At 33.5% G+C, this 25,175-nt stretch overlaps 2 protein-coding genes across 2 annotated transcripts; both read left to right on the forward strand.

Annotated features, from left to right (window-relative positions):
* The first annotated feature begins 851 nt into the window (after positions 1–851).
* On the forward strand, positions 852–3,016 carry LOC109796454 (zinc finger (C2H2 type) family protein). Its single transcript, XM_020356127.3, has one exon. The coding sequence runs from the start codon at positions 1,325–1,327 to the stop codon at positions 2,498–2,500; it is 1,176 nt and encodes a 391-aa protein (XP_020211716.1). The 5' UTR covers positions 852–1,324; the 3' UTR covers positions 2,501–3,016.
* A 2,758-nt stretch (positions 3,017–5,774) lies between these two features.
* LOC109808318 (protein transport protein SEC23 E) lies at positions 5,775–12,138 on the forward strand. Its single transcript, XM_083071464.1, has 12 exons — positions 5,775–6,735; positions 6,820–6,993; positions 7,712–7,873; positions 8,795–8,937; positions 9,033–9,108; positions 9,275–9,447; positions 9,553–9,634; positions 9,951–10,028; positions 10,312–10,473; positions 10,560–10,823; positions 11,126–11,230; positions 11,401–12,138. Exons 1-12 carry the CDS (start codon positions 5,989–5,991, stop codon positions 11,545–11,547), a joined length of 2,313 nt encoding a protein of 770 aa, XP_082927590.1. The 5' UTR covers positions 5,775–5,988; the 3' UTR covers positions 11,548–12,138.
* The last annotated feature ends 13,037 nt before the right edge of the window (positions 12,139–25,175 follow it).

Raw genomic sequence — 25,175 nt, forward strand, 5'->3', positions numbered from 1 at the left:
GTATTTCTGGTTGTTGAGAAAAACGAAGCTAGCTAGCTGTCAATGATCTCATTTTATGCCACATATATGGTTGCGGCTGAATATTGCATGCATGCATGCATACCGCAAACGTGGCGGTCTCTGAAAGACGATGGTGGCTTATCTGTCAGCTTCTCGCAAAAACACCAAATAAACGATTACGCATTATTATGCACATGATGGACCACGGAACCAAAGCAGTAGCAGCAGCAACATATACGTACATTTTGTCACTGCCATACCCCATGCCATATGAAGTCATGAACCAGAACCCAAGGGGATAGATAGATATAGATAACTCCATCAATAATTCATTTACAATAATAACTCCAAAAACCCATCCTGAATCAAAAAATACGCGGCACACAGTTTGCCTTGTCCTCTCATCTCTGCTTTTACGTGTCCAAACCAAACACATGCACCTTTCCCTCACCAACCAGAAATTATTACTGATTATTTAATTAATCAACTCGTAAGATTAAGATGGTCACCAACTTAAGTTACTGTATATGCACCTTTTACGTTTGATGAAAAAATGGTTAATTGTTTAATAAAATAATAGTTTATTCTTTGAAATTAAGTCAAGTTAAAAATACTTCAAGTTTTTTTTCCTCATATGTGACTTTCTAATTAGGAAGGTATAAAATAGAGACAATAGTTTGGAGATGGAAGATTTTTTTGCGAATTTGGGCGCAAGTCTTTGGTTTCTGTTTTATTTATTTATTAATATTTAATAAAATATATATATTTTTATTTCTAAACATTTATGTAGAAAATGATAAACATAATTAATAATAAATAAGTTTGTTTTAAAACTTGTGAAACGAGAAAAAGAAAATGGGCCTAAATGGCCGAACTTATTGTCCAGATTATCTATGAGGTCTAGGTGGAACAACGCAGTACGTTATTGGGTTGACCTGATATCAGTCTACGAGCCGAAGGCTAGAGAAGCCCAATCTAGTTCATCACACAATACAACTGGCTCAGCTTAGTTCATTTGATTGAATTTGATCACTCGCCTCGCGCGCAAGACTCTCTTTCTTTCTCCGTCCCTCTCTCGCCGAGTAACTGTTCGACGAAATGCCCCAACAATGCATTTCCTCGCTGTACCGTCTCCTTCGATGCTCTCTCTCCATTTGACCACTTTCCTCAACCGGGAGGGGTGAGCCGGTTCGTGATTCTAAACGAACCCGGTTCGGTTCTCTATTCTCTCTTGAACGGGAACCGCTACAAGGGTCGGTGCTGGTTTACAAAAATGGGTTTTCTACAGTCTTCTTCACTCCTCTTTCTCGTTCAATGAAACATTATGGTTTCTTTTACAAGTTATTTGATTTATAGAAGGATAGAAAATCCATTGCATATCCTCAAATTTCGTAGCATCTTCTTTTTCTCACCAGAACCCACAAGTTATAGTGCTTTGAGATATTGTTATTATGGGACAGAAAGGGTTGGAAACCCGAAATTGGTACCAAACGAGAAGCCAAACAGGGTGGGGCTTTTTTGGGACTTGGACAATAAACCACCCAACGCAATCCCACCTTATGAAGTTGCCAACAAGCTGAGAATAGCTTCATCTTCCTTTGGGGTTGTTCGTTACATGGTGGCTTATGCAAATAGTCACACTTTTAGCCATGTTCCTCATTGTGTCCGTGAGCAAAGGAAAGAGAGGGAACTGTTGTATCGTCTAGAGAACAAGGGTGTCATCAAGCCGAATCAACCCTATCGTTGTAAGGTTTGTGGGAGAAAGTTTCATACCAATGAAAAGCTTGTTAACCATTTCAAGCAGCTGCATGAGCGTGAACACGTGAAAAGGATGAACCAGATAGAGTCTGCTAGGGGGAGCAGGAAGGTGAAGTTGGTGGGTAAGTACTCCATGAAAATGGAAAAGTATAGGAAGGCTGCAAGTGATGTTCTCACTCCCAAAGTGGGGTATGGTTTGGGAGATGAGTTAAAGAGGGCTGGTTTTTGGGTTCAAACTGTGTTGGATAAGCCACAAGCTGCAGATAGAGCATTGCGAAGCCACATGGTGGATATCATGGATCATAGGAGGGTTGAGTGTGTGGTCCTTGTGTCCGATGATACTGATTTTGTTGACGTGATAAAGGAAGCAAAGCTACGGTGTCTCAAGACCGTTGTCATTGGGGATGTTGATGATGGTGTGTTGAAGAGGACTGCTGATACTGCATTTTCTTGGGAGGAAGTTTTGATGGGGAAGGCGAAAAAGCAGGCTGTTTCGGTTGTGAAAAACTGGAAGGATCGTGATATCTTAAAGAGGTTAGAGTGGACATATAACCCAGATGTGGATGAAAAGAAATTCAATCTGGATGATACCCTTACTGAAGATGATAATATTGAAGATACCTGTGGTGAAGTTGATGATGATTATAAGGATGACAGATGTTCTTGGTGGGAATTAGATTCTGAAGATGATGTCTCAAATAGACAGCCAGGCAAATCATCTGGTTTATCTGTGAATAGATGAAGCTCACTTGATCTTCTACTTGGCAGACATTTTTTGTTTGGTCATCAAATTTGTGAGGTAAAATTGTAAATTTTAGAAGTTATGAATGGTTGTGGTAACTTCGAAAATGAGAGTAGTATCTGATTTATTATTATCTCTTCCCAGTCTAAACTGTGTCACTTTGTTTTGGACATTCAATTCAGCAACAGCTATTTACGCTTAAAATCAGGAAGCAGAAATTTGCAGGGTAGTAGTGAAATATTGTGGCATGGTGCTCCCATTGTTTATTGGATCTATGCACTAAGAGAGCTAGACATCCTCACTTTTTAAAAAGTTGAAATTGTGATATATTGTTTTTATTGGGGTGTGTACAATAATAGTTAGCTAAGTTGTAATTGATTTCTGTTAAGGTAATTTTTCCACTTTTGTTTTGGACTGGGCAAACCCCAAACATTGTTTAAGAAAGAACATAAGAGAAAGATGGAAGAAGAGGGGAAATTAAAAGATAGTTAAAGATGCCTCTCTTTTTTTGTTCTATTTTCTTTTGTATGACCTGCTAACCTTACTACAGATTCTAGATGTTTTGCAAATAAACGCATCAATGCAGTGAGAAGGAGGCAACTTCGACTCCATATATTCCTAGTATAAAAAACCTACAAGATACTTAAAGATAGCTACTAGCTAGTGGTGGTGCTAGGTAGATCACAACAATTCTGATACTGCATTAGTTGGCATGGGCTCCTGTTTTGCTCCTGCATTCTGCATTAAGGGCCAGAGGATTAAAATGGTTTGGAACAACAAAGTGATAATGTCGCAAGTTTTTTTTTGGGGTACATAACTTACTACAGTTTTTCATAGTTCTAGTTTGTTCATTTTTGCAAATACGCTGTCTTAAAACTCTGCATCTTCTTGTTGTATTCTCTTACTTTTTCTATCAAAATCCTTATTTCACCTTCCCATGTTTGATAACAAAGATTCAACGAGGGGCCTAACGCAAATAAGAGAAATTAATATAAGAACGTGATATTCATAGCATTTTACGCGTATTAGCACCGTTTTTCCAGGGTGGTCCACTGAGTAGCACAATAGTTGATATGCAAATTGAGGATCATTATTGGCTACCCAATTTCAAAGGCTATTTTCAATGTCCATCTCATCTGGATCCAAATCGATTATTTTATATATGCTTTCCGTTATTGCGCTTTTGCATTCTTTAAAGTAATGTGTATTTATGGAGCAACAATTGTATATCACGTGTATTTTTGGATCATCAATTTAAATATTTACTGTCGGGCTCGGGCCTTAAATATACAAAATTCAAAACTTTCAGCAGCAATCTCTTCATTAGTTTCATAATTAATTGAATACATCTATTAATTATGTTAGTTACGTGCTACATCCAATGAAAGAAAGGAAAACAGCTGAGGTTCATAGCAAACGGTAAAATTGGGAGGAACAATAGCCTATTCTTGAGGTAACTCATAGGATCCATTCCAGACCATATTATACAGGCTGCATGGTCACCACTCACCGAGTCACCACTGCAATTTCCCCTTTCTTTATGTCCAGCCCTGCTCTGCGTAGCAGTTACCTGCCCTGCCCTATAGAGAAGTTAAAAAAGAAAAAAAAAAGAGGAAAAAGTGAAAAACCTACACAAGACTATGACAACTGTTGAATGTACTGTCGACAATTCAATGGCTGGGGACGGCCTTGACTTTTCTTTGAGAAAACTGGCACCTTACCAAATACAGTATGTAAATGGTAAATGCATTTTGCTTTTTTATTTAATATTTGAAGTTAAAATATGTTTTACTGCTTATAAACACAATTTCCGAGTTTCATAACATATTAGTGTTAGACTAATAATAGTTGGGGTGAATGAAATATTTTCTGGAAAGTTTTAAATTTGAACTTTGTTATCGCAAATGTATAAAATAAAAAAAAGGTTTCTTTTTTAATTAGTTTGGTATTAAATTTTTTGTTTACTTAAATTCTTAATTTTTGTTTTGTAAGAACTTGCGTCTGTATCAATATAAGTAGTAACAAACACAAATAGTAGTATCACATTGGTAAAATGATATGATTATTTAAATATTATCTTACAATTTAATCGTGATGAGAAATATTAAATATATGATATTAAAATATGAATTTAATTCACTCAATATAAAAGTTTTACATCTTCAATTAATTAAAAATTATTTTTATATTATTTTAAAGATAATTATATTTATAATCAACAAACTTATCATACATACTACTTTATAACTGAAAGATGGTGTAAGCAACTTTTATACATGCAGATTTTATTTTCTCTTAAGCATATGTAAATATTTTGTTAGAATGTTTAAAAAAATGTTAATTCAGTAAGTATGATAGAAATATTAGTCAACGCATATTTAATATTTTTAATAAATATTTTAATTTTAATTAAAAGAAAATTTAATACATTAATAGATTATTGAATTTCTTAAGAAATATTTATAAATCCCTAAAATTAAAATATTTGTATTGGCTACTTGGTTTTGTACAATTACGAAATCTAAAAAAATTCTTAATTATAAGGAACAAATTCAAAAATTTTAGATGATTAAGAATCTTATTTTTTAAAATTTGAGATTTTAATTAAAAAATTCTCAAAAACTAACTTATTAAATCTTACAAGAAAAATAATTTTTTTAATCAAATTTAAACTGAATAAGAAAATAGTGTTAGTATTGATACCCCATTTTTTTTCTTTAAATTATAACGTACTTGGAAGAGCATTTATGTTTTACAAACTCACATATATAAATCACAAACGTAATATTATAAATAAACAAATGATTTTTTGGTTTAATAATGTTTTGTTTTGTTTTTGTGAAAAAGAAACGAGGTTTTCATATTCATGATATTTTTCTTTTTCACAAAGTTTATTAGTAAAACATGTATATAAAAAAGTTTATTAATAAAACATGTATAATGAAAATTAAAAAAAAGCTTGAATACATTACGAACTTTTGAGAATTTTTAACAGGTCTTTACCCTAAAAATACTTGAAATTATGTCTTTAATTTATTATAATTTTTGTAATCACAATATCAAATTCTTAGAATTAGTAAAGTTAAAATAAATGGTTATTTGTGTGGCAATTAAAAACCGTTATAAATTAATGTCTTGCAATTGAATTAAAAAATATAAAAAGCTAAAAATATAAAATTATAAATTTAAGGATGTAATTAAAATTATTGAAAAACTGATGTACATTATGTGTTAAACCTAAAAATAAAAATAATAGTATAGATTTGGATGCTGAAGTTTTTGTTAAATGATGAATGCGTACAAAACCAGTCCTCCTAAGGTGTTCGCGTTTGGATCGTTAGAACGAGCATTGGCATTGTGATTTGTGGTGAGCGCGGTGACCCCTTTCCCTGCGAATTGAATTGCGATTGCGATCGGAAGAAAGGGGTTGGGTTTGTGTTGTGTTATTGATTATTATAGATTGGATCGATCGATCATATTCATCGACGATGTCTGAGATGGCGAACCCAGATCCCGAGGGCGTGGACGGAGTCCGCATGACGTGGAACGTGTGGCCCCGGACGAAGGTGGAGGCGAGCAAGTGCGTGATCCCTCTGGCGGCGACGGTGGCCCTGATCCGCCCCCACACGGACATCCCCCGCCTCCCCTACGCCCCTCTCCGCTGCAAGACCTGCTCATCCGCCCTCAACCCCTTCTCCCGCGTCGACTTCACCGCCAAGATCTGGATCTGCCCCTTCTGCTACCAGCGCAACCACTTCCCCCCTCACTACCACGCCATTTCCGAGACCAACCTCCCCGGCGAGCTCTACCCGCAGTACACCACCGTCGAGTACAACCTCCCCCTCTCCGCCAACTCCCTCAGCCCCTCCCCCGTCTTCCTCTTCCTCCTCGACACCTGCCTCATCCACGACGAGATCCTCTTCCTCAAGTCCGCCCTCCGCCGCGCCGTCGGCCTCCTCCCCGACAACGCCCTCGTCGGCTTCGTCTCCTTCGGGACTCAAGTCCAGGTCCATGAATTGGGCTTCTCCGACATGTCCAAGGTCTACGTCTTCCGCGGCAACAAGGACATCCCCGCTGATCAGGTTCTCGACCAGCTCGGCCTCTCCGCCCCCGGGAGGAGGCCGCACAAGGGCGGCCCCGTCGCCGCCTCCACTGCCGCCGCCGCCGCCTTCCCCAATTCCGCCATCACGCGCTTCTTGCTGCCCGCCTCTGATTGTGAATATACTCTCAATTCGGTATCTATTTTATTATTTCCTTGCTTTCTAGGGTGTGCTCTGGTGTGATTCTAGCTTCTAATGCCGTAATTTGTTTTGTTGCAGCTGTTGGATGAATTGCAGACGGATCAATGGCCGGTTCCGCCGGGGCGGCGGCCTGCGCGCTGCACGGGGGTTGCTTTGAGTGTGGCTGCGGGATTGCTGAGTGCTTGTACTCCTGGGACTGGTGCTAGGATCATAACTTTGGTTGGGGGGCCGTGCACGGAAGGACCTGGCGCGGTATGTCGCTGTTAATGATTTTTTGCTGTGTGATTTGATGATGTTTGCTTTGTTGGATTAATGAAATGGAAAGATTGGTTGATGTTAAGGAAAGTGGAAGGACCTGGCGTGGTACATTGCTGTTCTGTTTGTTGTTTGCTGTGTCATTTGATGACGTTTTCTTTGTTGGGATAGTGAAATTGAAAGATAGGTTGCAGTTAAGAAAGGGATATTTGGCATTCGTTTATGAAGGTTTATGATAGGAATGTGTGGCTGTAGGAGTGGTTTTGCTGTTGAGTTTTGTGACTCGGTAGCATGGAAGTTTCGTGGGTGCTTTGGTAGATGATGCGATTAAAATCTGGTTTTTTTGTGCAAAATTTGGATATTTGTGTTTTGTCGCTAGTGGGAGTTGTACTGGCTATCCTAGAGGCTGGAGCATTTGAAAAGGTGCTGAACAACTTGTAGTTATTTTAGAAGGGATAGACAATTACTATTTAGGCATCCTGCCATTACTATTTATTCTGATATTCCTAAGATTTGATTTCTTCTGTGTCATAAGCATTTTGGACGGAATAAATGGGGGCAATTCTTGTGATCTTGTCTCTTTGTCTTAATTTAGAGCTGAAAGTACGGAAGGTTTTATGGTTAACTTTGAATACATGGAAGGGAACCGTTGTCAATGCAATGCTAGTTCTTGTTTATATTGGCAGGTTTTTATTTCAAGTTATGTTTTTTGCAGATTGTGTCGAAAGATCTATCTGACCCGGTGCGGTCTCATAAAGATCTTGATAAAGATGCAGCGCCATACTTCAAGAAAGCAGTCAAATTTTATGAGGGTCTTGCAAAACAGCTGGTTAGCCAAGGTCACGTTTTAGATATTTTTGCATCAGCACTTGATCAGGTTTGTGCTAGCATACTGATTTTCTCATGCATTAAGAATTCTTTTACTTGTATTGCTGATGGGTTTCAGAAAGTGAGATTTTGAAGGACATAGTGTGAGTTCTGATAATCAAGTGTGATATTCCCATGGAGCTCAATTTTCCGAACATTAGAATACATTTAACCTTGCATTTCTGCCATAATGTTTGACAATGGGATTTTTTTATTTTGAATTTTTAAGCAATTATGCGTGTTTGGATAAGCTTTGAAAACACCAACTTTTTAACATTTTTTTAAAAGCTTATCCAAATATCTCAAATTTTTTACTGATGCCCTTTCTCAATATATATATATACACACACATTTTTTTTCTTAAATAAGCCCAACCAAGCAGGCCCTTAACATTACCAGTGGAGGATTTCAGGGATCATTCTTGTGTCTCTTTTTCTTAAATTTTATAAAATACATAATATTTTTACCTTACATTAACAGATTAACTAGAATCATGTAGTTATCCATAATTAAACTTCCTTATAGAGAAGTTTTACAGGCGTATTAGAGTAGATCTTCTGAATTAAATTTGTTTCCCTGTAACTGGCAAAACTTGGCTACTAGACCTTAAGCTATATTACAATTTGGTTAATAAATGTGTCACTTCCATCCATCTGGGTGATTGGTTATATGATGGTATTGGTATCACAATTGTTGATTGTTTTTTATGCTTAAGAGAAACTCTAGTAATATTTCAAATTTCAGTTGATTTTTATGATCGACTTTATGGCAATTGGTGGGTATGCAAGAAAGTTCTTGTTTATATTTTGCAGTGGACTTGTGTGAAAATAGACTTGGTAATGTTCTAAGAATGTTGCATTGAAAAACAATTATGATCTGATTATGCTCATTCTGTGTCTTGTGCTGATTCATGGATGCTTTAAATATAAAGGTTGGAGTTGCAGAAATGAAAGTTGCGGTTGAAAGAACTGGTGGCCTTGTTGTCCTGTCTGAAAGTTTTGGTCATTCTGTCTTCAAGGACTCTTTTAAGCGAGTTTTTGAGGACGGGGAGCAATCTCTGGGTCTTTGTTTCAAGTGAGAAATCTCTCATTTCATATGTTTTGCTGATATTTTCTTTTTACAAATGCATTTTCTTTTTTATGCTCACAATCAAATTTATTTATGTTTAGTGGAACCTTGGAGATAAATTGCTCCAAGGAAATCAAAATTCAGGGAATAATTGGACCTTGCACTTCATTGGAAAAGGTAGGATCGTGTTCTTTTTTTTAACCTGAAACTCTCTTGTTTGTGTTGCTTATCAACTCTGGATTTGGAGTTGCTGTTAGGTCAATCCAAATTATAGAACTAAGACTGAATCAATACGTCATACATGTTATTTCTGGATTTTGATGGTTACATTCACATACTGTAGAAAGGGCCTTCTGTTGCTGATACTGCTATAGGAGAGGGAAACACAACAGCATGGAAGATGTGTGGCCTTGACAAGAGTACGTGCTTGACTGTGATGTTTGATCTTTCATCAAGTGATCGTTCAAACACCCCAGGTGCTGTCAACCCACAATTGTACCTACAGTTCCTTACAAGGTTATGTCACAGAAATTTCACTAATATGATCTCAAAAAGTATTATTTTGTTCCTTGTTTCACTTCTACACGGGCATTGAATGTTAAGGTCATGTTCTTATTGCAGTTACCAGGGTCCAAATGGTCAATCAGTGCTTCGTGTCACAACTGTAACTAGAAGATGGGTAGATAGTTCTGTTAGCTCTGAGGTAGTTTCAGCCTTTCCATATATCGATGTTTGTGGATGCCTGTATATTTGTAACTGTCAAAGAAATAGTTTGAGCTCTGATAATGATCATAATATTAAGAATGATGATTTTTCCCCCTTTACTCTCTTTTCTTGCTGTCAAGTCTAATTCTCAAGTTATGTCATACAGATATCTATCAAAATGCATTTACATTTATGTGTGTTTATAGTCCCGACATTTACACTATATGCAACGTAGGACCATTGTTTATTGACAATGAAAATTTTAAATTGATAAATACTGGAATTTTAATTACTTGTATCATTTTTTGCTTCAGGAATTGGTTCAAGGATTTGACCAAGAAACTGCTGCTGTTGTAATGGCTAGATTTGCTTCACTTAAAATGGAGAGTGAGGTATGTAACAAGTTGTGTTATTATCGATTGAAAAAAATGGTATTCATTCTCATTGCAAAAGTGAGATGAATTGCAAACTTATTTAAACTGAACATGGATGGATTTCCAAACTGAAATAAGATGCTTCCAAATAAATCAGGAAATTAAATTAAATATATATGGACTTACCACTGATTGTTTTTTATTATCAATTGGTATTCTATCATATTATCTATGGCAAAATTTCTTTAGGACACTTTCTATAAACAAATCCCTTGCTTAGCATCAATTATTGTTTGATCAGGAAACATTTGATGCTACACGGTGGTTGGATCGGTTTCTTATTCGCCTTTGTTCTAAGTTTGGTGACTACCGCAAGGATGATCCATCATCTTTTACATTAAACCCATCATTTTCACTTTTCCCTCAGTTTATGTTCAATCTACGACGTTCACAGTTTGTACAGGTACATTTTATTGTAATTTTCTTCTTGTCCTGCTTTTCAAACTTTATTTAACTTTGTGGCTTGTGGACGGTGAAATGTTTTGGCAGGTTTTTAACAACAGTCCAGATGAAACTGCATATTTCCGCATGTTGTTAAACAGGGAAAATATTAGTAATGCTGCTGTTATGATTCAGCCGTCACTGATAGCGTATTCATTTAATTCCCTGCCTGCACCAGCATTGTTAGATGTGGCTTCAATTGCTCCAGAGCGAATTTTGTTGCTAGATGCATATTTTAGTGTGGTTATTTTTCATGGGATGACAATAGCTCAATGGCGCAACTTGGGATACCAGAACCAACCAGAACACCAGGTTTGTGCTTTCTCTGGTCCTGTTTAAGACATCATTGTTACCTGCAAATAAGAGAGCAACTAAAAAGGTTTAAAAGATTAAAAAATCCAATAAAGAAATCAGAAACGGTTTAAAAGACAATAATCAAAATCTTTTTGCATTTTGCTCGCAGTGCTATTGACTACATTGTCTTTGACTTCAAACTATATTCTAGTTGCTAGAATTAATTACTTTCTGATAGCTTTTTGTGCAAGTTATTCCATTCAGACCCATTTTTGTCATTACTTTTCTCAATCTGCTGATAACGTTAATGTATGGCATAGGCTTTTGCGCAACTATTACGAGCTCCACATGACGATGCCCAAATGATAATTAAAGAACGGTTCCCTGTTCCTAGATTGGTAGTGTGTGACCAACATGGTTCCCAGGTCAGTATAGTTTACCAAGACCAGTTTGAGTGTTATTTGTCTTCATTAACTGTTGCGGTTTCTTTTCCTAAAATTCAGTCATATTAACGGTTCTTATCCTTTCATTGATTCCATAAGTTTAGATTTTTCTCGTTGTGAAACTTTCTGGGGTTTGATGATGTTTTTAACAGGCTAGATTTTTATTAGCAAAACTGAATCCCTCAGCAACGTATAATAATGCACACGAGATGGCTGCTGGTTCAGATGTAATCTTTACTGATGATGTAAGCCTTCAAGTTTTCTTTGAGCATCTGCAAAGGTTGGCTGTCCAATCTTGAGGGCAGATGATACTAGAGATTAAGATTGACATTTCCTGGGTTCTGGACTTTGGTTTGGGGAATTCACCAATGATTTGTGTGTCCTGCGTTGTGCCGTTGCATTCAGTACTTTTCCTTTCTATCCTTTGTTCTTAACAAGAGAAGATCGGAGCCTGCATGAATTGAAGAATAAGGAAGATGTGAAACATGATTCTTTAGGGTTCTGGTGGAATTTTCTTTTATGGAGAAAATAAAGGGTTAAAAAGTATGTTAAGTTTGGGGCATTGCGGAAAGAAAGGATAGAAAATCGAGTTAAGAGCCCTACCTCTGCGACAGCAGCATAGCAATTGAGGGAGAGATATTTTTGACTGAAATTTTCATTTGTTTTGGCCCAGATCTGAAATTTTGGGTTCCTCAGCTGGATTAATTTATATAGTTCTTTTACTTTTACGTGTTCCCCTGGTAGCAAAGTAACGGAAGTCATTTTGTCATGTTGACTCGAGTTTGAAATCATTTTCTTTATACTGTTTTGTATTGTATATTGTGAAGTAAGCATATAGGACTCATCTCGTTGAAATGGATACTTGAGTGGTCCCTTTTTTTTTGTTTTAACCTCCGATCCTGCATGAAAATTGACATGCTTAAATGTTTCTAAGGAGTTATTGGTTAAAGAAATTTTATTCTTAAAATTAGTTTCTATAATTAATTTTATAATTAAGAAAGGGAGATATAGGAAGAAAGAAAATGTAAAATAAGAGAAGTTTTGTAGGGAGGTTTAAATTTGAATTGAACTGTCAAACAGTAAGAAAATTTGAAGACTGATTAAACCGAAAACTAAAATCAATTTTTTTTTTTTAATTTTATTGCAGATGAGTTCAGCTTTTGGTTCCTATTCTTAAAATTGAACTACATTGCATTGAATCTCACTTTTAATTTATTTGTATTGATTTGTGGCACTATATTATAAACTTTTAATAATGATTTGCACGTCATTATATGTAATTAAGCAATTTTATCTATTTTCTATCTATTGATTCTATTCATTATACATAAGGGAGATAGTATTTTTGTTTCTACTTTATAAAGATCCTTGTATTCTTTAACTTATTTATCTACATTTATTTAAAATATTTTATTTTTATTTTTATTTATTAGTTTAATTAAAGACTATTTTAATAAATCAAATTATTTTTTAATAACAACTATTAAATAAATATAATAAATATGTAGAGGTACAAAGTGCTTATTTATATTTGTTTTCAAATGTTTTTAGTTTTGCACTTATTTATTTATTTTTTTTGGTAAAGGCACTTATTTATTATTTGTATACTATCTTCTTTAAATAAAATTACCATTAACATGTAAATATTAAAATTTAGATTAAGTACACTTTCTTTCTGTTATAATTGTCTCAATATATCTCACCAACTCTCTTCTTATTTTAATTTTTTTTACTCTCTCTTTCTTTCTCTTATATATATATATATATATATATATATATATATATATATATATATATATATATATATAACTTTTTATTTAAATAAAATAATGTACCTCACTAGTATATCGTAAGTGAAGCTTTTGTCAGATAAACAGATGGTACGTGACATCACCTTATTCATTATTTTTTCACTTTACTTTTTTATCGATTCCTTTTCTTAATTTTGTTAAATTCACATAATCATATTATTATATTTGATTATAGTAGTTAAGTTGATTATAACATGTATACATTATGATAATATTATTTGGTGCGTATTTTAATTTGAATTAATTAAGGTGATTACAATTAATATATTCAAGATTCTTCCTATTTTTATTTCATAAAAAAATATTTCAATTCATAAAAATATTTTTTTTTCATTAGCACGAACCCACATATTACAACAGATAAAATTATTCTACTTAATAATTTATAGTTTATATTAAACTTCAATGATTCATCTATTAAATTAAATTTTTTTAATAATTAAATTAAATCTAAATTTTTTTACAAAAAATAAAATTTGTTTGATACTTTATTATATTAATTCAAATTGAAGTATATTCATAAAAATATAATATATATTAATTTAAATTCATATAACGAAATATTATATAATTAGCAAATATAAAAATTTATAAACTTGCTCTATTTATTAAAAAAATTATTCAACACTTAAATAATTAAAATTTAATATAAATAATGAATTATTGAGTAAAATAATTTTATTAAAATTTATTCTTAAAATAAAAAAGTCACTCCCCTATAAAAATATTAAAAAATATGTATTTTAATTAATTAAGATGATTAGAAATAACATATCGAAAATTTATTTATTTATTTATTTATTTTTATTTTATTGAGGTTTTTTTTATGTTTATATACAAATAAATCAAAATCAAAGTTATCCGTATGTTCATTTTCCTCAATTTCTTACTTTAATTTGTTTAGGACAATATGTAGTGACACTAAAAATGGTGAGGTGAAGGTCTATTGAGTGTTGTAAATTGATGCTTCTATTATTCTTTTACTTTATTTGATTAAGGACATTTTAGATTTATTTGCGCACTTATAAATGATTTAAATCAATTTTTAATATATGAAACATGGATATTTATCTTGCATGAGAGTATTTTTAATTTTTTTTTTTAAATGAGAGAGTTTGTAGGATTTTTTTTTTTTAAATTTCTTATCTAATTTAATTTTTATTTATTAAAATTATTTTTAAATTAAATATTAATATTTTAAAATAATTTATTAATAAATAAAAATAATATTTTTGTTACTATAAAAATTATTTATCATAAATCTCAAATATAATTTATATATTTAAATATATATATATATATATATATATATATTAAATTTAAACAAAATTTATATATTCAAACATAATATATATATATATTATAAATTTTAATTATATATAATAAATATATATGTACATTGTACTTAAAATACTAGTCGTTAATGGAAATAGAAAAAAGAAAGAAATAATATTAGTATCACAAATTTTCGGCATGAAGAAAATCTTTTCAAGATGACAAAATTTTGTCTAGTAACTTTTGAAAAGATTTCAAATGAAACTTGTTACAATTTTATTTTATTTTTCAAGAACTATGTTGATTGTGTCATTTTATTTATTTTAGAGAAAATTTTGATTGTTCATTACAACTTCAATGCTAAATTGATTAATAATGTATAATTTCAACAATCATTTGATCACTTTATTAATTTTAAAGACTAATTTAACTGGTGTGAAAAAGAGACTAATTTGCGTATCATTACAATTTCAAACTAAACTAATAAATTCATTCTTATATTAATTACTAATTAAACTATTTTAAATGCAATTTTTCATTCAAGCCTTTTTTTTTTTGAAATTTTTTTAGGTATTTTATTTTTATATTTAATTGATGATATTTTAAGTAATAAAATATTTGATGTAATTAACTAATAAATGGTGAATGTACAAACAAAAAAACTAATAACTACTGTTATTCTGTAAAGTATCACTCGAAAAATATTCATAAGTACATGATGCAAATCAATATTTATAAGTAATTATAAAATATTTGTATAAATAATATGGTTAGTGTTGCATATGAATGAGACATTTCGTGGAATTTTATCCAAAACTCTTGTCACTTTATCAGTATAAGAAACTAAAAAAATTCAATAGTTTTTAAGATTATTTGATCGAAGTTATACTTATTACTGGCTCAACAAGAAGCAAAAACATCTTTAGAGTGCAATTCACTTAGTTGTCTTAATATGAAGTTTATAAACAAAATTTATTTTTATGTAATTTCTTGAGGTGCAAAATTTTCAAATCTTCTGGTTGTTGTAGTTTATCCGTAAGATATGATCTACACACGGTTTTTTATTTTAACTTTTTATGTAAAAAATATGATTTGTATTCTGATAACTTCGAAGGCAAATTTTAATTCCTAATTCCATTTATTTTCAAAGGATAAAATTTAGATCAAATTCATCATATTTTTACAATTAAGTTTGTCGTTTAAAAGATAATACTTAGATATTTTTAATTATAAATATTTTATGCTAAATATATAATACAAAATTTAATATAAAAAACATAAAAAACTTGATGAAAATTATATGAAGATTTTTTTTTGTCTTTTTAATTCTCTATTATTTTTTTAGTATACAGTTGGACAAAAATAAAAAAAGACTATGAGAAACCCGGGACGTGTGCCTTAATTAAAAGGGTTAACAATTATTCAATTACAATGATCATGTTATATATATATATATATATATATATATATATATATTTAATTCATCTATCATTTGATGCCTTAATTGTTTTCTTAAATTTTGATTCTAACATTATAATAATAATAACAAAGTCAAAACACATCATCCAAGATGTAAAGCAAATTATATATGCGAAAAGTAAAACGTTGTTGAACAAATCTTATAATGCAAGGTACACAGACACTAAAAGTTTATAAAATATTATTATGCAAAAAAGAAAAAATATATTACACCGTTTAAAAACATATAACACATGATAAAAAAATATCAGCACTGGGACATGAACACATATCTATCTGTCTCTGTATCATATCTGTCCGCGTATATAATGTATACTATAAATTGTGATGGAAACATGTACTAATATATTAAAGATGATCATAGAAAAATTACTATCAAAGTTGGTTTCAGCAGAAACTGACAATCCACAAGACCTGGCCACATAGACAACTTTATCCATGCTGACTATACCCTCGATGCTACTAAACAACAGTGCTGGATATATTAATATTAATTTGTTTCATGAACTTGTAGCTGTGTTTGGATGGTGTGATCCTTGTGGATGTACCTCCCATATGCCTCTCAAATGGTAGTGAAATCACCTCCACTTAAGCTGAAACTACTACAATGCTGGCAATTAGCAGCAACATTGCAAACACGCCTCTAATTATCATCCTCACATTCATAAACTTTCAACTTCTTTCTAATCAAAATTTTTCTTTGCTAAAAAATGGGATACAAGATTATTTTGCTAATACATGAGATTTGAGATCATATGTAACATTCCAAAATTTTATTTTTTTTATGTATTGGAATTAATAGAAGAGTTACCATATTTTTATACGTATTTTACTATTTACATATACGTATTTTACTATTTACATATATGTATTTTACTATTCATGTATACGTATGTATGAATAGTATTCTACTATGCATGCATAGTGAATGGCTGCGCATGAGGGGCGGCTACGAGGGGCTGCGGAATTCAGAATTCTAAAAATTTAATTAATTCTAATATTTTAATGAATAGTGCATAGTAACTTTAATATTATAATAATGAAATAATATTATTTTAATGAATAGTGCATAGTGCATAGTAATTTCAAAATTTCTATAAATAGGGGCCTAGGGTTTTGAAAATTCATAATTCTAGAGAGAAGGAAATTCTAGAGAGATAGAAAGGGAGAAAGAAAGAGAGGAGATTCTGCCCTAGTTCCGGTTCCGATTTAAGAGGAGGAGGTTCTGCCCAAGTTACTATTTATCCAGGTACGGGAGAAAAGAGGGTTATTTATATGTAGAGTACATGAGGGTATTGGGTAGAATTTCTCAGAAGCATGTTTAATTTATCTGAATGGAAGGCTGAGCCTCCTATTAATTTATAATTTAAACGTTTTTTGATAAAAGACTAAAATGTACATCTTTGTTATATTTTTATTACATGATTTGGAAAATATAAATGGATTCCTAACTAGGAGGCACTGCCACCTTTACTGGAATTAATTTATATTTCTTTATTATTATCTGCATATATATAATTTATAATTTAGAATAATTATTCTATTGAAGATATAAATTGATTCCTAACCAGGAGGCACTGCCACCTTTACTGGAGTTAATTTATATTTTCTCTATTATCATCTGTATATATATTATAACTAAGCGACCCATGAACGGTTGGACCATTGAAATATTAAACATTGAATTATTGACCCTTGGAATATTGAACTTTTGGATTATTGGACTAATGAACTGCATTAATGGACAATTTAGATTATAATTAAGGGAATATAATGTGATGTATTAAGTATGTAATAAGTCGAGTGTTGAATCAATAAATATATGACATGTATCATTAATAATCTTGCTATATTTTGTTGGAATTATTAAGAATGATTGAGGGGTATGTAAACTCTATTTTGTTGTCTTAATTGTTATGCATATGAAATTGCATATGTGATAGAAATTGAATTATGAGTTGAAATGTTGTATGGTTGTGATATAGATGTGATTGTGATGTTTCACATCAATGACTAGGATGGCACGGTCCTGTATAAGTAGTGCTATAGGGAAGGCGTGACCTAGCATGGTGTGTGATGAGTAAGACAGTTAACACCACCACTTATGTCATTTATGGCTGCCCTGACATAGGGTTAATTGCAAGAGATTGTATTGATTGTAATGTGATTGTGGATACTCACACTAAAGGATTAAGGATGATACGAACCCTGGGTGGTGGATACTTTAGGGATGAGCGTATTCCTTGTAAGATCAGGGATGATACGAACCTTGGGTAGGTGATGCTTCAGGGACGAGCGTACCCCTGGTATGGTGTGAGTTGAGTGAGGCAATTAACCCGTATCACTTGTGTCAGATATGGCGAGATCTGGGCATAATGTTAACTGTGATATTGACGTGTTTGATGGATTATGAAAATGTTGAATAATTGATATTTAAACTATATATATGCTTGTAGATATTATACTGTGATGTGTTTGTATGTACTTTGCATATAGATATTTTCTTTTCTCACCGTATAAATTGTGGATATTTTAGGTGGAGAGGATCCAGCTGCAAGTGGCATATAAGATGCTAGCATTTTATTTTGGGAAATGCTCTGATATTGTGACATCGGGGCAGAGGATTTTTAGGACGAAATATTTATATGCATTTGGTATTGTAATATTATTTTGAAAACAATTTGTAAAACTCTTATGTTTTATGTTTTATATTTATATTATTGTGATGTGAACCCTGTTACCATAATTGAAATATTTATTACAATATAAGTTGGGGTAGTAAGGGTGTCACATTTAGTGGTATCAGAGCATGTCGATTCAATCGGCCGTGAGTCATGAGTCTACTGTGCTTGTTTGGTAGATGAATGGTGTAGTAAATTGATTATTGAACTTAATTGATATGTTAAAATGACAATTGTTGTTTTAAAGCATAATTGTTAACTTTTCTGGGAAAAACAGAAAAACAATGGCAGGAGGTAGAAACGATCGTGCAATAGCTGATGCTCTGCAAGCAATGGCTCAGGCTCTTGGTAATTTGAACCAACGACCAGACATTGATTGGCTAGAGAGATTCCAGCGAAATAATCCACCAAGTTTCCGTGGAGGATATAATCCTGACGGAGCTGCTGACTGGATATTTGAAGTTGAAAAGATATTCCAAGCTATGGGATGTCCTATAATACAGAAGGTGACTTTGGCTACCTTCATGCTCTCTGGAGAAGCTGGCATCTGGTGGCAAAGTACTTGGAAAAGAATAATAGCTACGGGAACCCAAGTAAGTTGGGATAATTTTAAACTGTTATTCTTGGAGAAATATTTTCCCCGAGATATAAGACATAAGAAACAGGTGGAATTTCTTGAGTTAAAACAAGGAGAGGATTCGGTGGCGGAGTACGTGACCAAGTTTGAAGATTTGGTTAGATTCTGTCCTATGTATGATGGTGTGGGCAATGAGGAGGACAAATGCGTAAAGTTTGTGAGCGGTCTTCGCCCAGAGATTAAACAAGTATTCAATTATCAAGGGATCACGCACTACCACGAATTGGTAAATAAATGCAGAGTTTATGATGAGGACAACCGAGCTAGGGTAACTCATTATAAAAGTGGGGGACCAATGAGAAATAATAAGTTTGGTTCATCCAATAAGGGTAAACCTTATAACAAGCCCGCTGGGAATACGAATACTAAAGTGAATAGTCAAGACTTTGTGCAAAAGAACCAAGCTAGCCAACTTTCTGGAAGTGGGAGTGTGAACATTATTCCACACAAAAACTGCTATAACTGTGGAAAACCAGGGCATAGGGCATTTGATTGTCGATTACCAAAAGCAATAATATGCTACAAATGTCAACAGAAAGGACACAAGGCTAGTGAATGTCCTCAGAATAAGAAAGAAACAACAGAGAATGGAGGCAACGCTAGAAAACCTCGAACCACAGGAAGAGTATTTGCCTTGAGTGGTGTCGAAGCTACTCAATCCGAAGACTTAATTCAGGGTATGTGTTTCATTAATGGAACTCCTTTAACCGTTTTATATGATTCTGGTGCGACTCACTCTTTTATATCACATGCATGTGTGTCTAAGTTAAAATTACCTGTCTCTTCCTTATCTTTTGAGTTAATTGTCGAAACACCCACTAATGGTTCTGTAATTACTTCTAATGTCTGTACAAAATGTCCTCTGATTATTGAAGGTAGAGATTTCCTGGTTGACTTAATTTGTTTACCTCTAAGTCAACTAGATGTTATTCTGGGTATGGACTGGTTATCTTCCAATCATGTCCTTTTGAACTGTGCTTGTAAATCTATTGTTTTTGGTGAACCTGTTGAGAAAGTGAGTAAGGATTATTTGACTGCCAACCAAGTTAAGGTATCTATGCAAGAGGATGCCCAAGTATACATGTTGTTAGCTTCTTTAAATTCTGAGAAAAATGTTCTGATAAATGAACTACCTGTTGTGTGTGACTTTTCGGATGTCTTTTCTGAAGTGTTTAGTTTACCACCTAGAAGAGAGGTAGAATTTTCCATAGATTTAGTTCCAGGAGCAGGACCTATTTCTATTGCACCTTATAGGATGTCACCAATAGAATTAGTGGAATTGAAAAAGCAAATAGAAGACTTGTTGGAGAAGGGGTTTGTGAGACCTAGTGTATCACCTTGGGGAGCACCCGTACTCTTAGTCAAAAAGAAGGATGGTAGTATGAGATTGTGTGTGGATTATCGCCAGTTGAACAAAGTAACCATTAAAAACAAATATCCATTGCCTAGGATAGATGATCTTATGGATCAGTTGGTAGGTGCTTGTGTGTTTAGTAAAATTGATCTTAGATCAGGGTACCACCAGATTAGAGTTAAGAAAGATGATGTACCTAAGACAGCCTTTAGAACTCGCTATGGACACTATGAGTATCTAGTAATGCCTTTTGGTGTGACAAACGCTCCTGCAATTTTTATGGACTACATGAATCGAATTCTTCATCCGTACTTGGATAAATTTGTAGTTGTCTTCATAGATGACATACTAGTTTATTCCAAGACTAAAGAGGAGCATGAGGAACACTTAAGGGTAGTACTACAAACTCTCAGGGAGAATCAACTTTATGCAAAGTTGCCCAAGTGTGACTTTTGGTTGGAGGAGGTGAGTTTCTTAGGACATGTAATTTCGAGTAAGGGTATAGCAGTAGATCCATCTAAGGTTGAGGCTGTGTTGAATTGGGAGACACCTAAGTCAGTTAGTGAGATTAGGAGTTTCCTTGGTTTAGCTGGATACTATAGGAGATTCATAGAGGGATTCTCTAAGCTAGCATTACCTTTGACAAATTTGACTAGGAAAGGGGTTGTGTTTGTTTGGGATAGTAAATGTGAAGATAGTTTTCGAACCCTTAAGGAAAAATTGACCAGTGCACCTGTTTTAGTATTGCCTGATCTTAGTAAGACTTTTGTGGTTTACTGTGACGCTTCTAAGATGGGTTTGGGTGGAGTGTTAATGCAAGAAGGAAAGGTTGTATCTTATGCATCCAGACAATTGAAGGTACATGAGAGGAATTACCCCACCCATGATCTTGAATTAGCAGCTGTAGTATTCACACTTAAGATTTGGAGACATTATTTGTATGGTTCTAAATTTGAGGTGTTTAGTGATCATAAGAGTCTTAAGTATTTATTTGATCAAAAAGAATTAAATATGAGACAAAGGAGATGGTTAGAGTTCCTTAAGGACTATGATTTTGATCTTAATTATCATCCAGGAAAAGCTAATGTGGTAGCTGATGCCTTGAGTAGGAAATCTTTGCATTTGTCTTCTCTTATGATTAGAGAAATGGATCTTTTGACTCAATTTAGAGACTTAAGTCTAACTTGTGAGGTGACCCATAGTAGTGTGAGATTAGGTATGACCCGAGTGACTAGCGAGTTGTTAAGGGAAATTGGAGAAGCACAGTTAATAGACCCATTTCTAGAGGCTAGACGTATGGCTATAGGACAAGGGGTGGGAGGAGAATTTACCTTAGGTGCAGATGGAGTGGTAAGATTTAAAGACCGAGTATGTGTGCCTAGTAACCCTACACTTAAACGACTGATACTAGAGGAAGGTCATAAGAGCAAGCTTAGTTTTCATCCAGGAGCAACGAAGATGTATCAGGACCTAAGAAATATATTCTGGTGGCCTAGGATGAAGAAAGACATAGCTGAATTTGTGAGTGCCTGCTTAGTATGTCAGAAGGCTAAGATAGAACATCAAAAACCTTCAGGACTGCTTCAGCCTTTGAGTATACCCGAGTGGAAGTGGGATAGCATTTCCATGGATTTTGTAGTTGCTTTGCCTAGGACTAGGCGAGGACATGATTCCATTTGGGTTATAGTTGATAGGTTGACCAAGAGTGCACATTTCTTACCTATTAACATTAGGTATTCTATGGAGAGATTAGCTAGACTGTATATTGATGAAATTGTGAGATTACATGGTATACCATCTAGTATAATTTCAGACAGAGACCCTAGATTCACCTCTAGATTTTGGGAGAGCCTACAACAAGCTTTGGGAACCCAACTGAGACTTAGTTCAGCATACCACCCTCAAACTGATGGTCAGACTGAGAGGACTATTCAGTCTTTAGAGGATTTGCTTAGAGCCTGTGTTTTGGACCAAGGAGGAAGTTGGGATAGCCTTTTACCTTTGGTAGAGTTTACCTATAATAATAGTTACCACTCTAGCATAGGTATGGCACCCTATGAAGCCTTGTATGGTAGGAGGTGTAGGACTCCTTTGTGTTGGAGTGAGCCTGGAGACAATGTCATCTTAGGACCTGAAATTGTGCAGCAAACTACTGAAAAAGTTAAATTGATACAGGATAGGATGAGGATAGCTCAGAGTAGACAGAAAAGTTATGCTGACAGGAGAAGAAAAGATTTAGAATTTCAAGAAGGTGATCATGTATTCTTGAAAGTCACTCCGTGGACTGGGGTTGGTAGGGCATTAAAATCCAGAAAACTTACTCCTCGATTTATTGGTCCTTTTCAAATTCTTAAAAGAGTCGGTAATGTTGCCTACCAAATTGCTTTGCCTCCTAATCTGTCAAATCTTCATGATGTTTTTCATATTTCACAACTTCGAAAATACATCCATGACCCTTCGCATGTGATTGAGTCGGATCATATTGAGGTTAAGGAGAACTTGACGGTGGAAGCTACCCCGGTGAGAGTCGAGGATCGAATGGTAAAGCAACTTAGGGGTAAAGAAATTCCTTTGGTAAAGGTTATTTGGGGAGGAGCTATACCAGAAAGCGCTACTTGGGAATTAGAGGAGAAGATGAAAGCTTCATATCCATTTTTATTTGCATCAGGTAATTTCGGGGACGAAATTTCTAAAAGGAGGGAAGTAGTGTAACATTCCAAAATTTTATTTTTTTTATGTATTGGAATTAATAGAAGAGTTACCATATTTTTATACGTATTTTACTATTTACATATACGTATTTTACTATTTACATATATGTATTTTACTATTCATGTATACGTATGTATGAATAGTATTCTACTATGCATGCATAGTGAATGGCTGCGCATGAGGGGCGGCTACGAGGGGCTGCGGAATTCAGAATTCTAAAAATTTAATTAATTCTAATATTTTAATGAATAGTGCATAGTAACTTTAATATTATAATAATGAAATAATATTATTTTAATGAATAGTGCATAGTGCATAGTAATTTCAAAATTTCTATAAATAGGGGCCTAGGGTTTTGAAAATTCATAATTCTAGAGAGAAGGAAATTCTAGAGAGATAGAAAGGGAGAAAGAAAGAGAGGAGATTCTGCCCTAGTTCCGGTTCCGATTTAAGAGGAGGAGGTTCTGCCCAAGTTACTATTTATCCAGGTACGGGAGAAAAGAGGGTTATTTATATGTAGAGTACATGAGGGTATTGGGTAGAATTTCTCAGAAGCATGTTTAATTTATCTGAATGGAAGGCTGAGCCTCCTATTAATTTATAATTTAAACGTTTTTTGATAAAAGACTAAAATGTACATCTTTGTTATATTTTTATTACATGATTTGGAAAATATAAATGGATTCCTAACTAGGAGGCACTGCCACCTTTACTGGAATTAATTTATATTTCTTTATTATTATCTGCATATATATAATTTATAATTTAGAATAATTATTCTATTGAAGATATAAATTGATTCCTAACCAGGAGGCACTGCCACCTTTACTGGAGTTAATTTATATTTTCTCTATTATCATCTGTATATATATTATAACTAAGCGACCCATGAACGGTTGGACCATTGAAATATTAAACATTGAATTATTGACCCTTGGAATATTGAACTTTTGGATTATTGGACTAATGAACTGCATTAATGGACAATTTAGATTATAATTAAGGGAATATAATGTGATGTATTAAGTATGTAATAAGTCGAGTGTTGAATCAATAAATATATGACATGTATCATTAATAATCTTGCTATATTTTGTTGGAATTATTAAGAATGATTGAGGGGTATGTAAACTCTATTTTGTTGTCTTAATTGTTATGCATATGAAATTGCATATGTGATAGAAATTGAATTATGAGTTGAAATGTTGTATGGTTGTGATATAGATGTGATTGTGATGTTTCACATCAATGACTAGGATGGCACGGTCCTGTATAAGTAGTGCTATAGGGAAGGCGTGACCTAGCATGGTGTGTGATGAGTAAGACAGTTAACACCACCACTTATGTCATTTATGGCTGCCCTGACATAGGGTTAATTGCAAGAGATTGTATTGATTGTAATGTGATTGTGGATACTCACACTAAAGGATTAAGGATGATACGAACCCTGGGTGGTGGATACTTTAGGGATGAGCGTATTCCTTGTAAGATCAGGGATGATACGAACCTTGGGTAGGTGATGCTTCAGGGACGAGCGTACCCCTGGTATGGTGTGAGTTGAGTGAGGCAATTAACCCGTATCACTTGTGTCAGATATGGCGAGATCTGGGCATAATGTTAACTGTGATATTGACGTGTTTGATGGATTATGAAAATGTTGAATAATTGATATTTAAACTATATATATGCTTGTAGATATTATACTGTGATGTGTTTGTATGTACTTTGCATATAGATATTTTCTTTTCTCACCGTATAAATTGTGGATATTTTAGGTGGAGAGGATCCAGCTGCAAGTGGCATATAAGATGCTAGCATTTTATTTTGGGAAATGCTCTGATATTGTGACATCGGGGCAGAGGATTTTTAGGACGAAATATTTATATGCATTTGGTATTGTAATATTATTTTGAAAACAATTTGTAAAACTCTTATGTTTTATGTTTTATATTTATATTATTGTGATGTGAACCCTGTT

This window comes from Cajanus cajan, chromosome 3 (assembly GCF_000230855.2).
Source record: "Cajanus cajan strain Asha chromosome 3, NIPB_CcT2T_4, whole genome shotgun sequence".
Classification (NCBI taxonomy): Eukaryota; Viridiplantae; Streptophyta; class Magnoliopsida; order Fabales; family Fabaceae; genus Cajanus; species Cajanus cajan.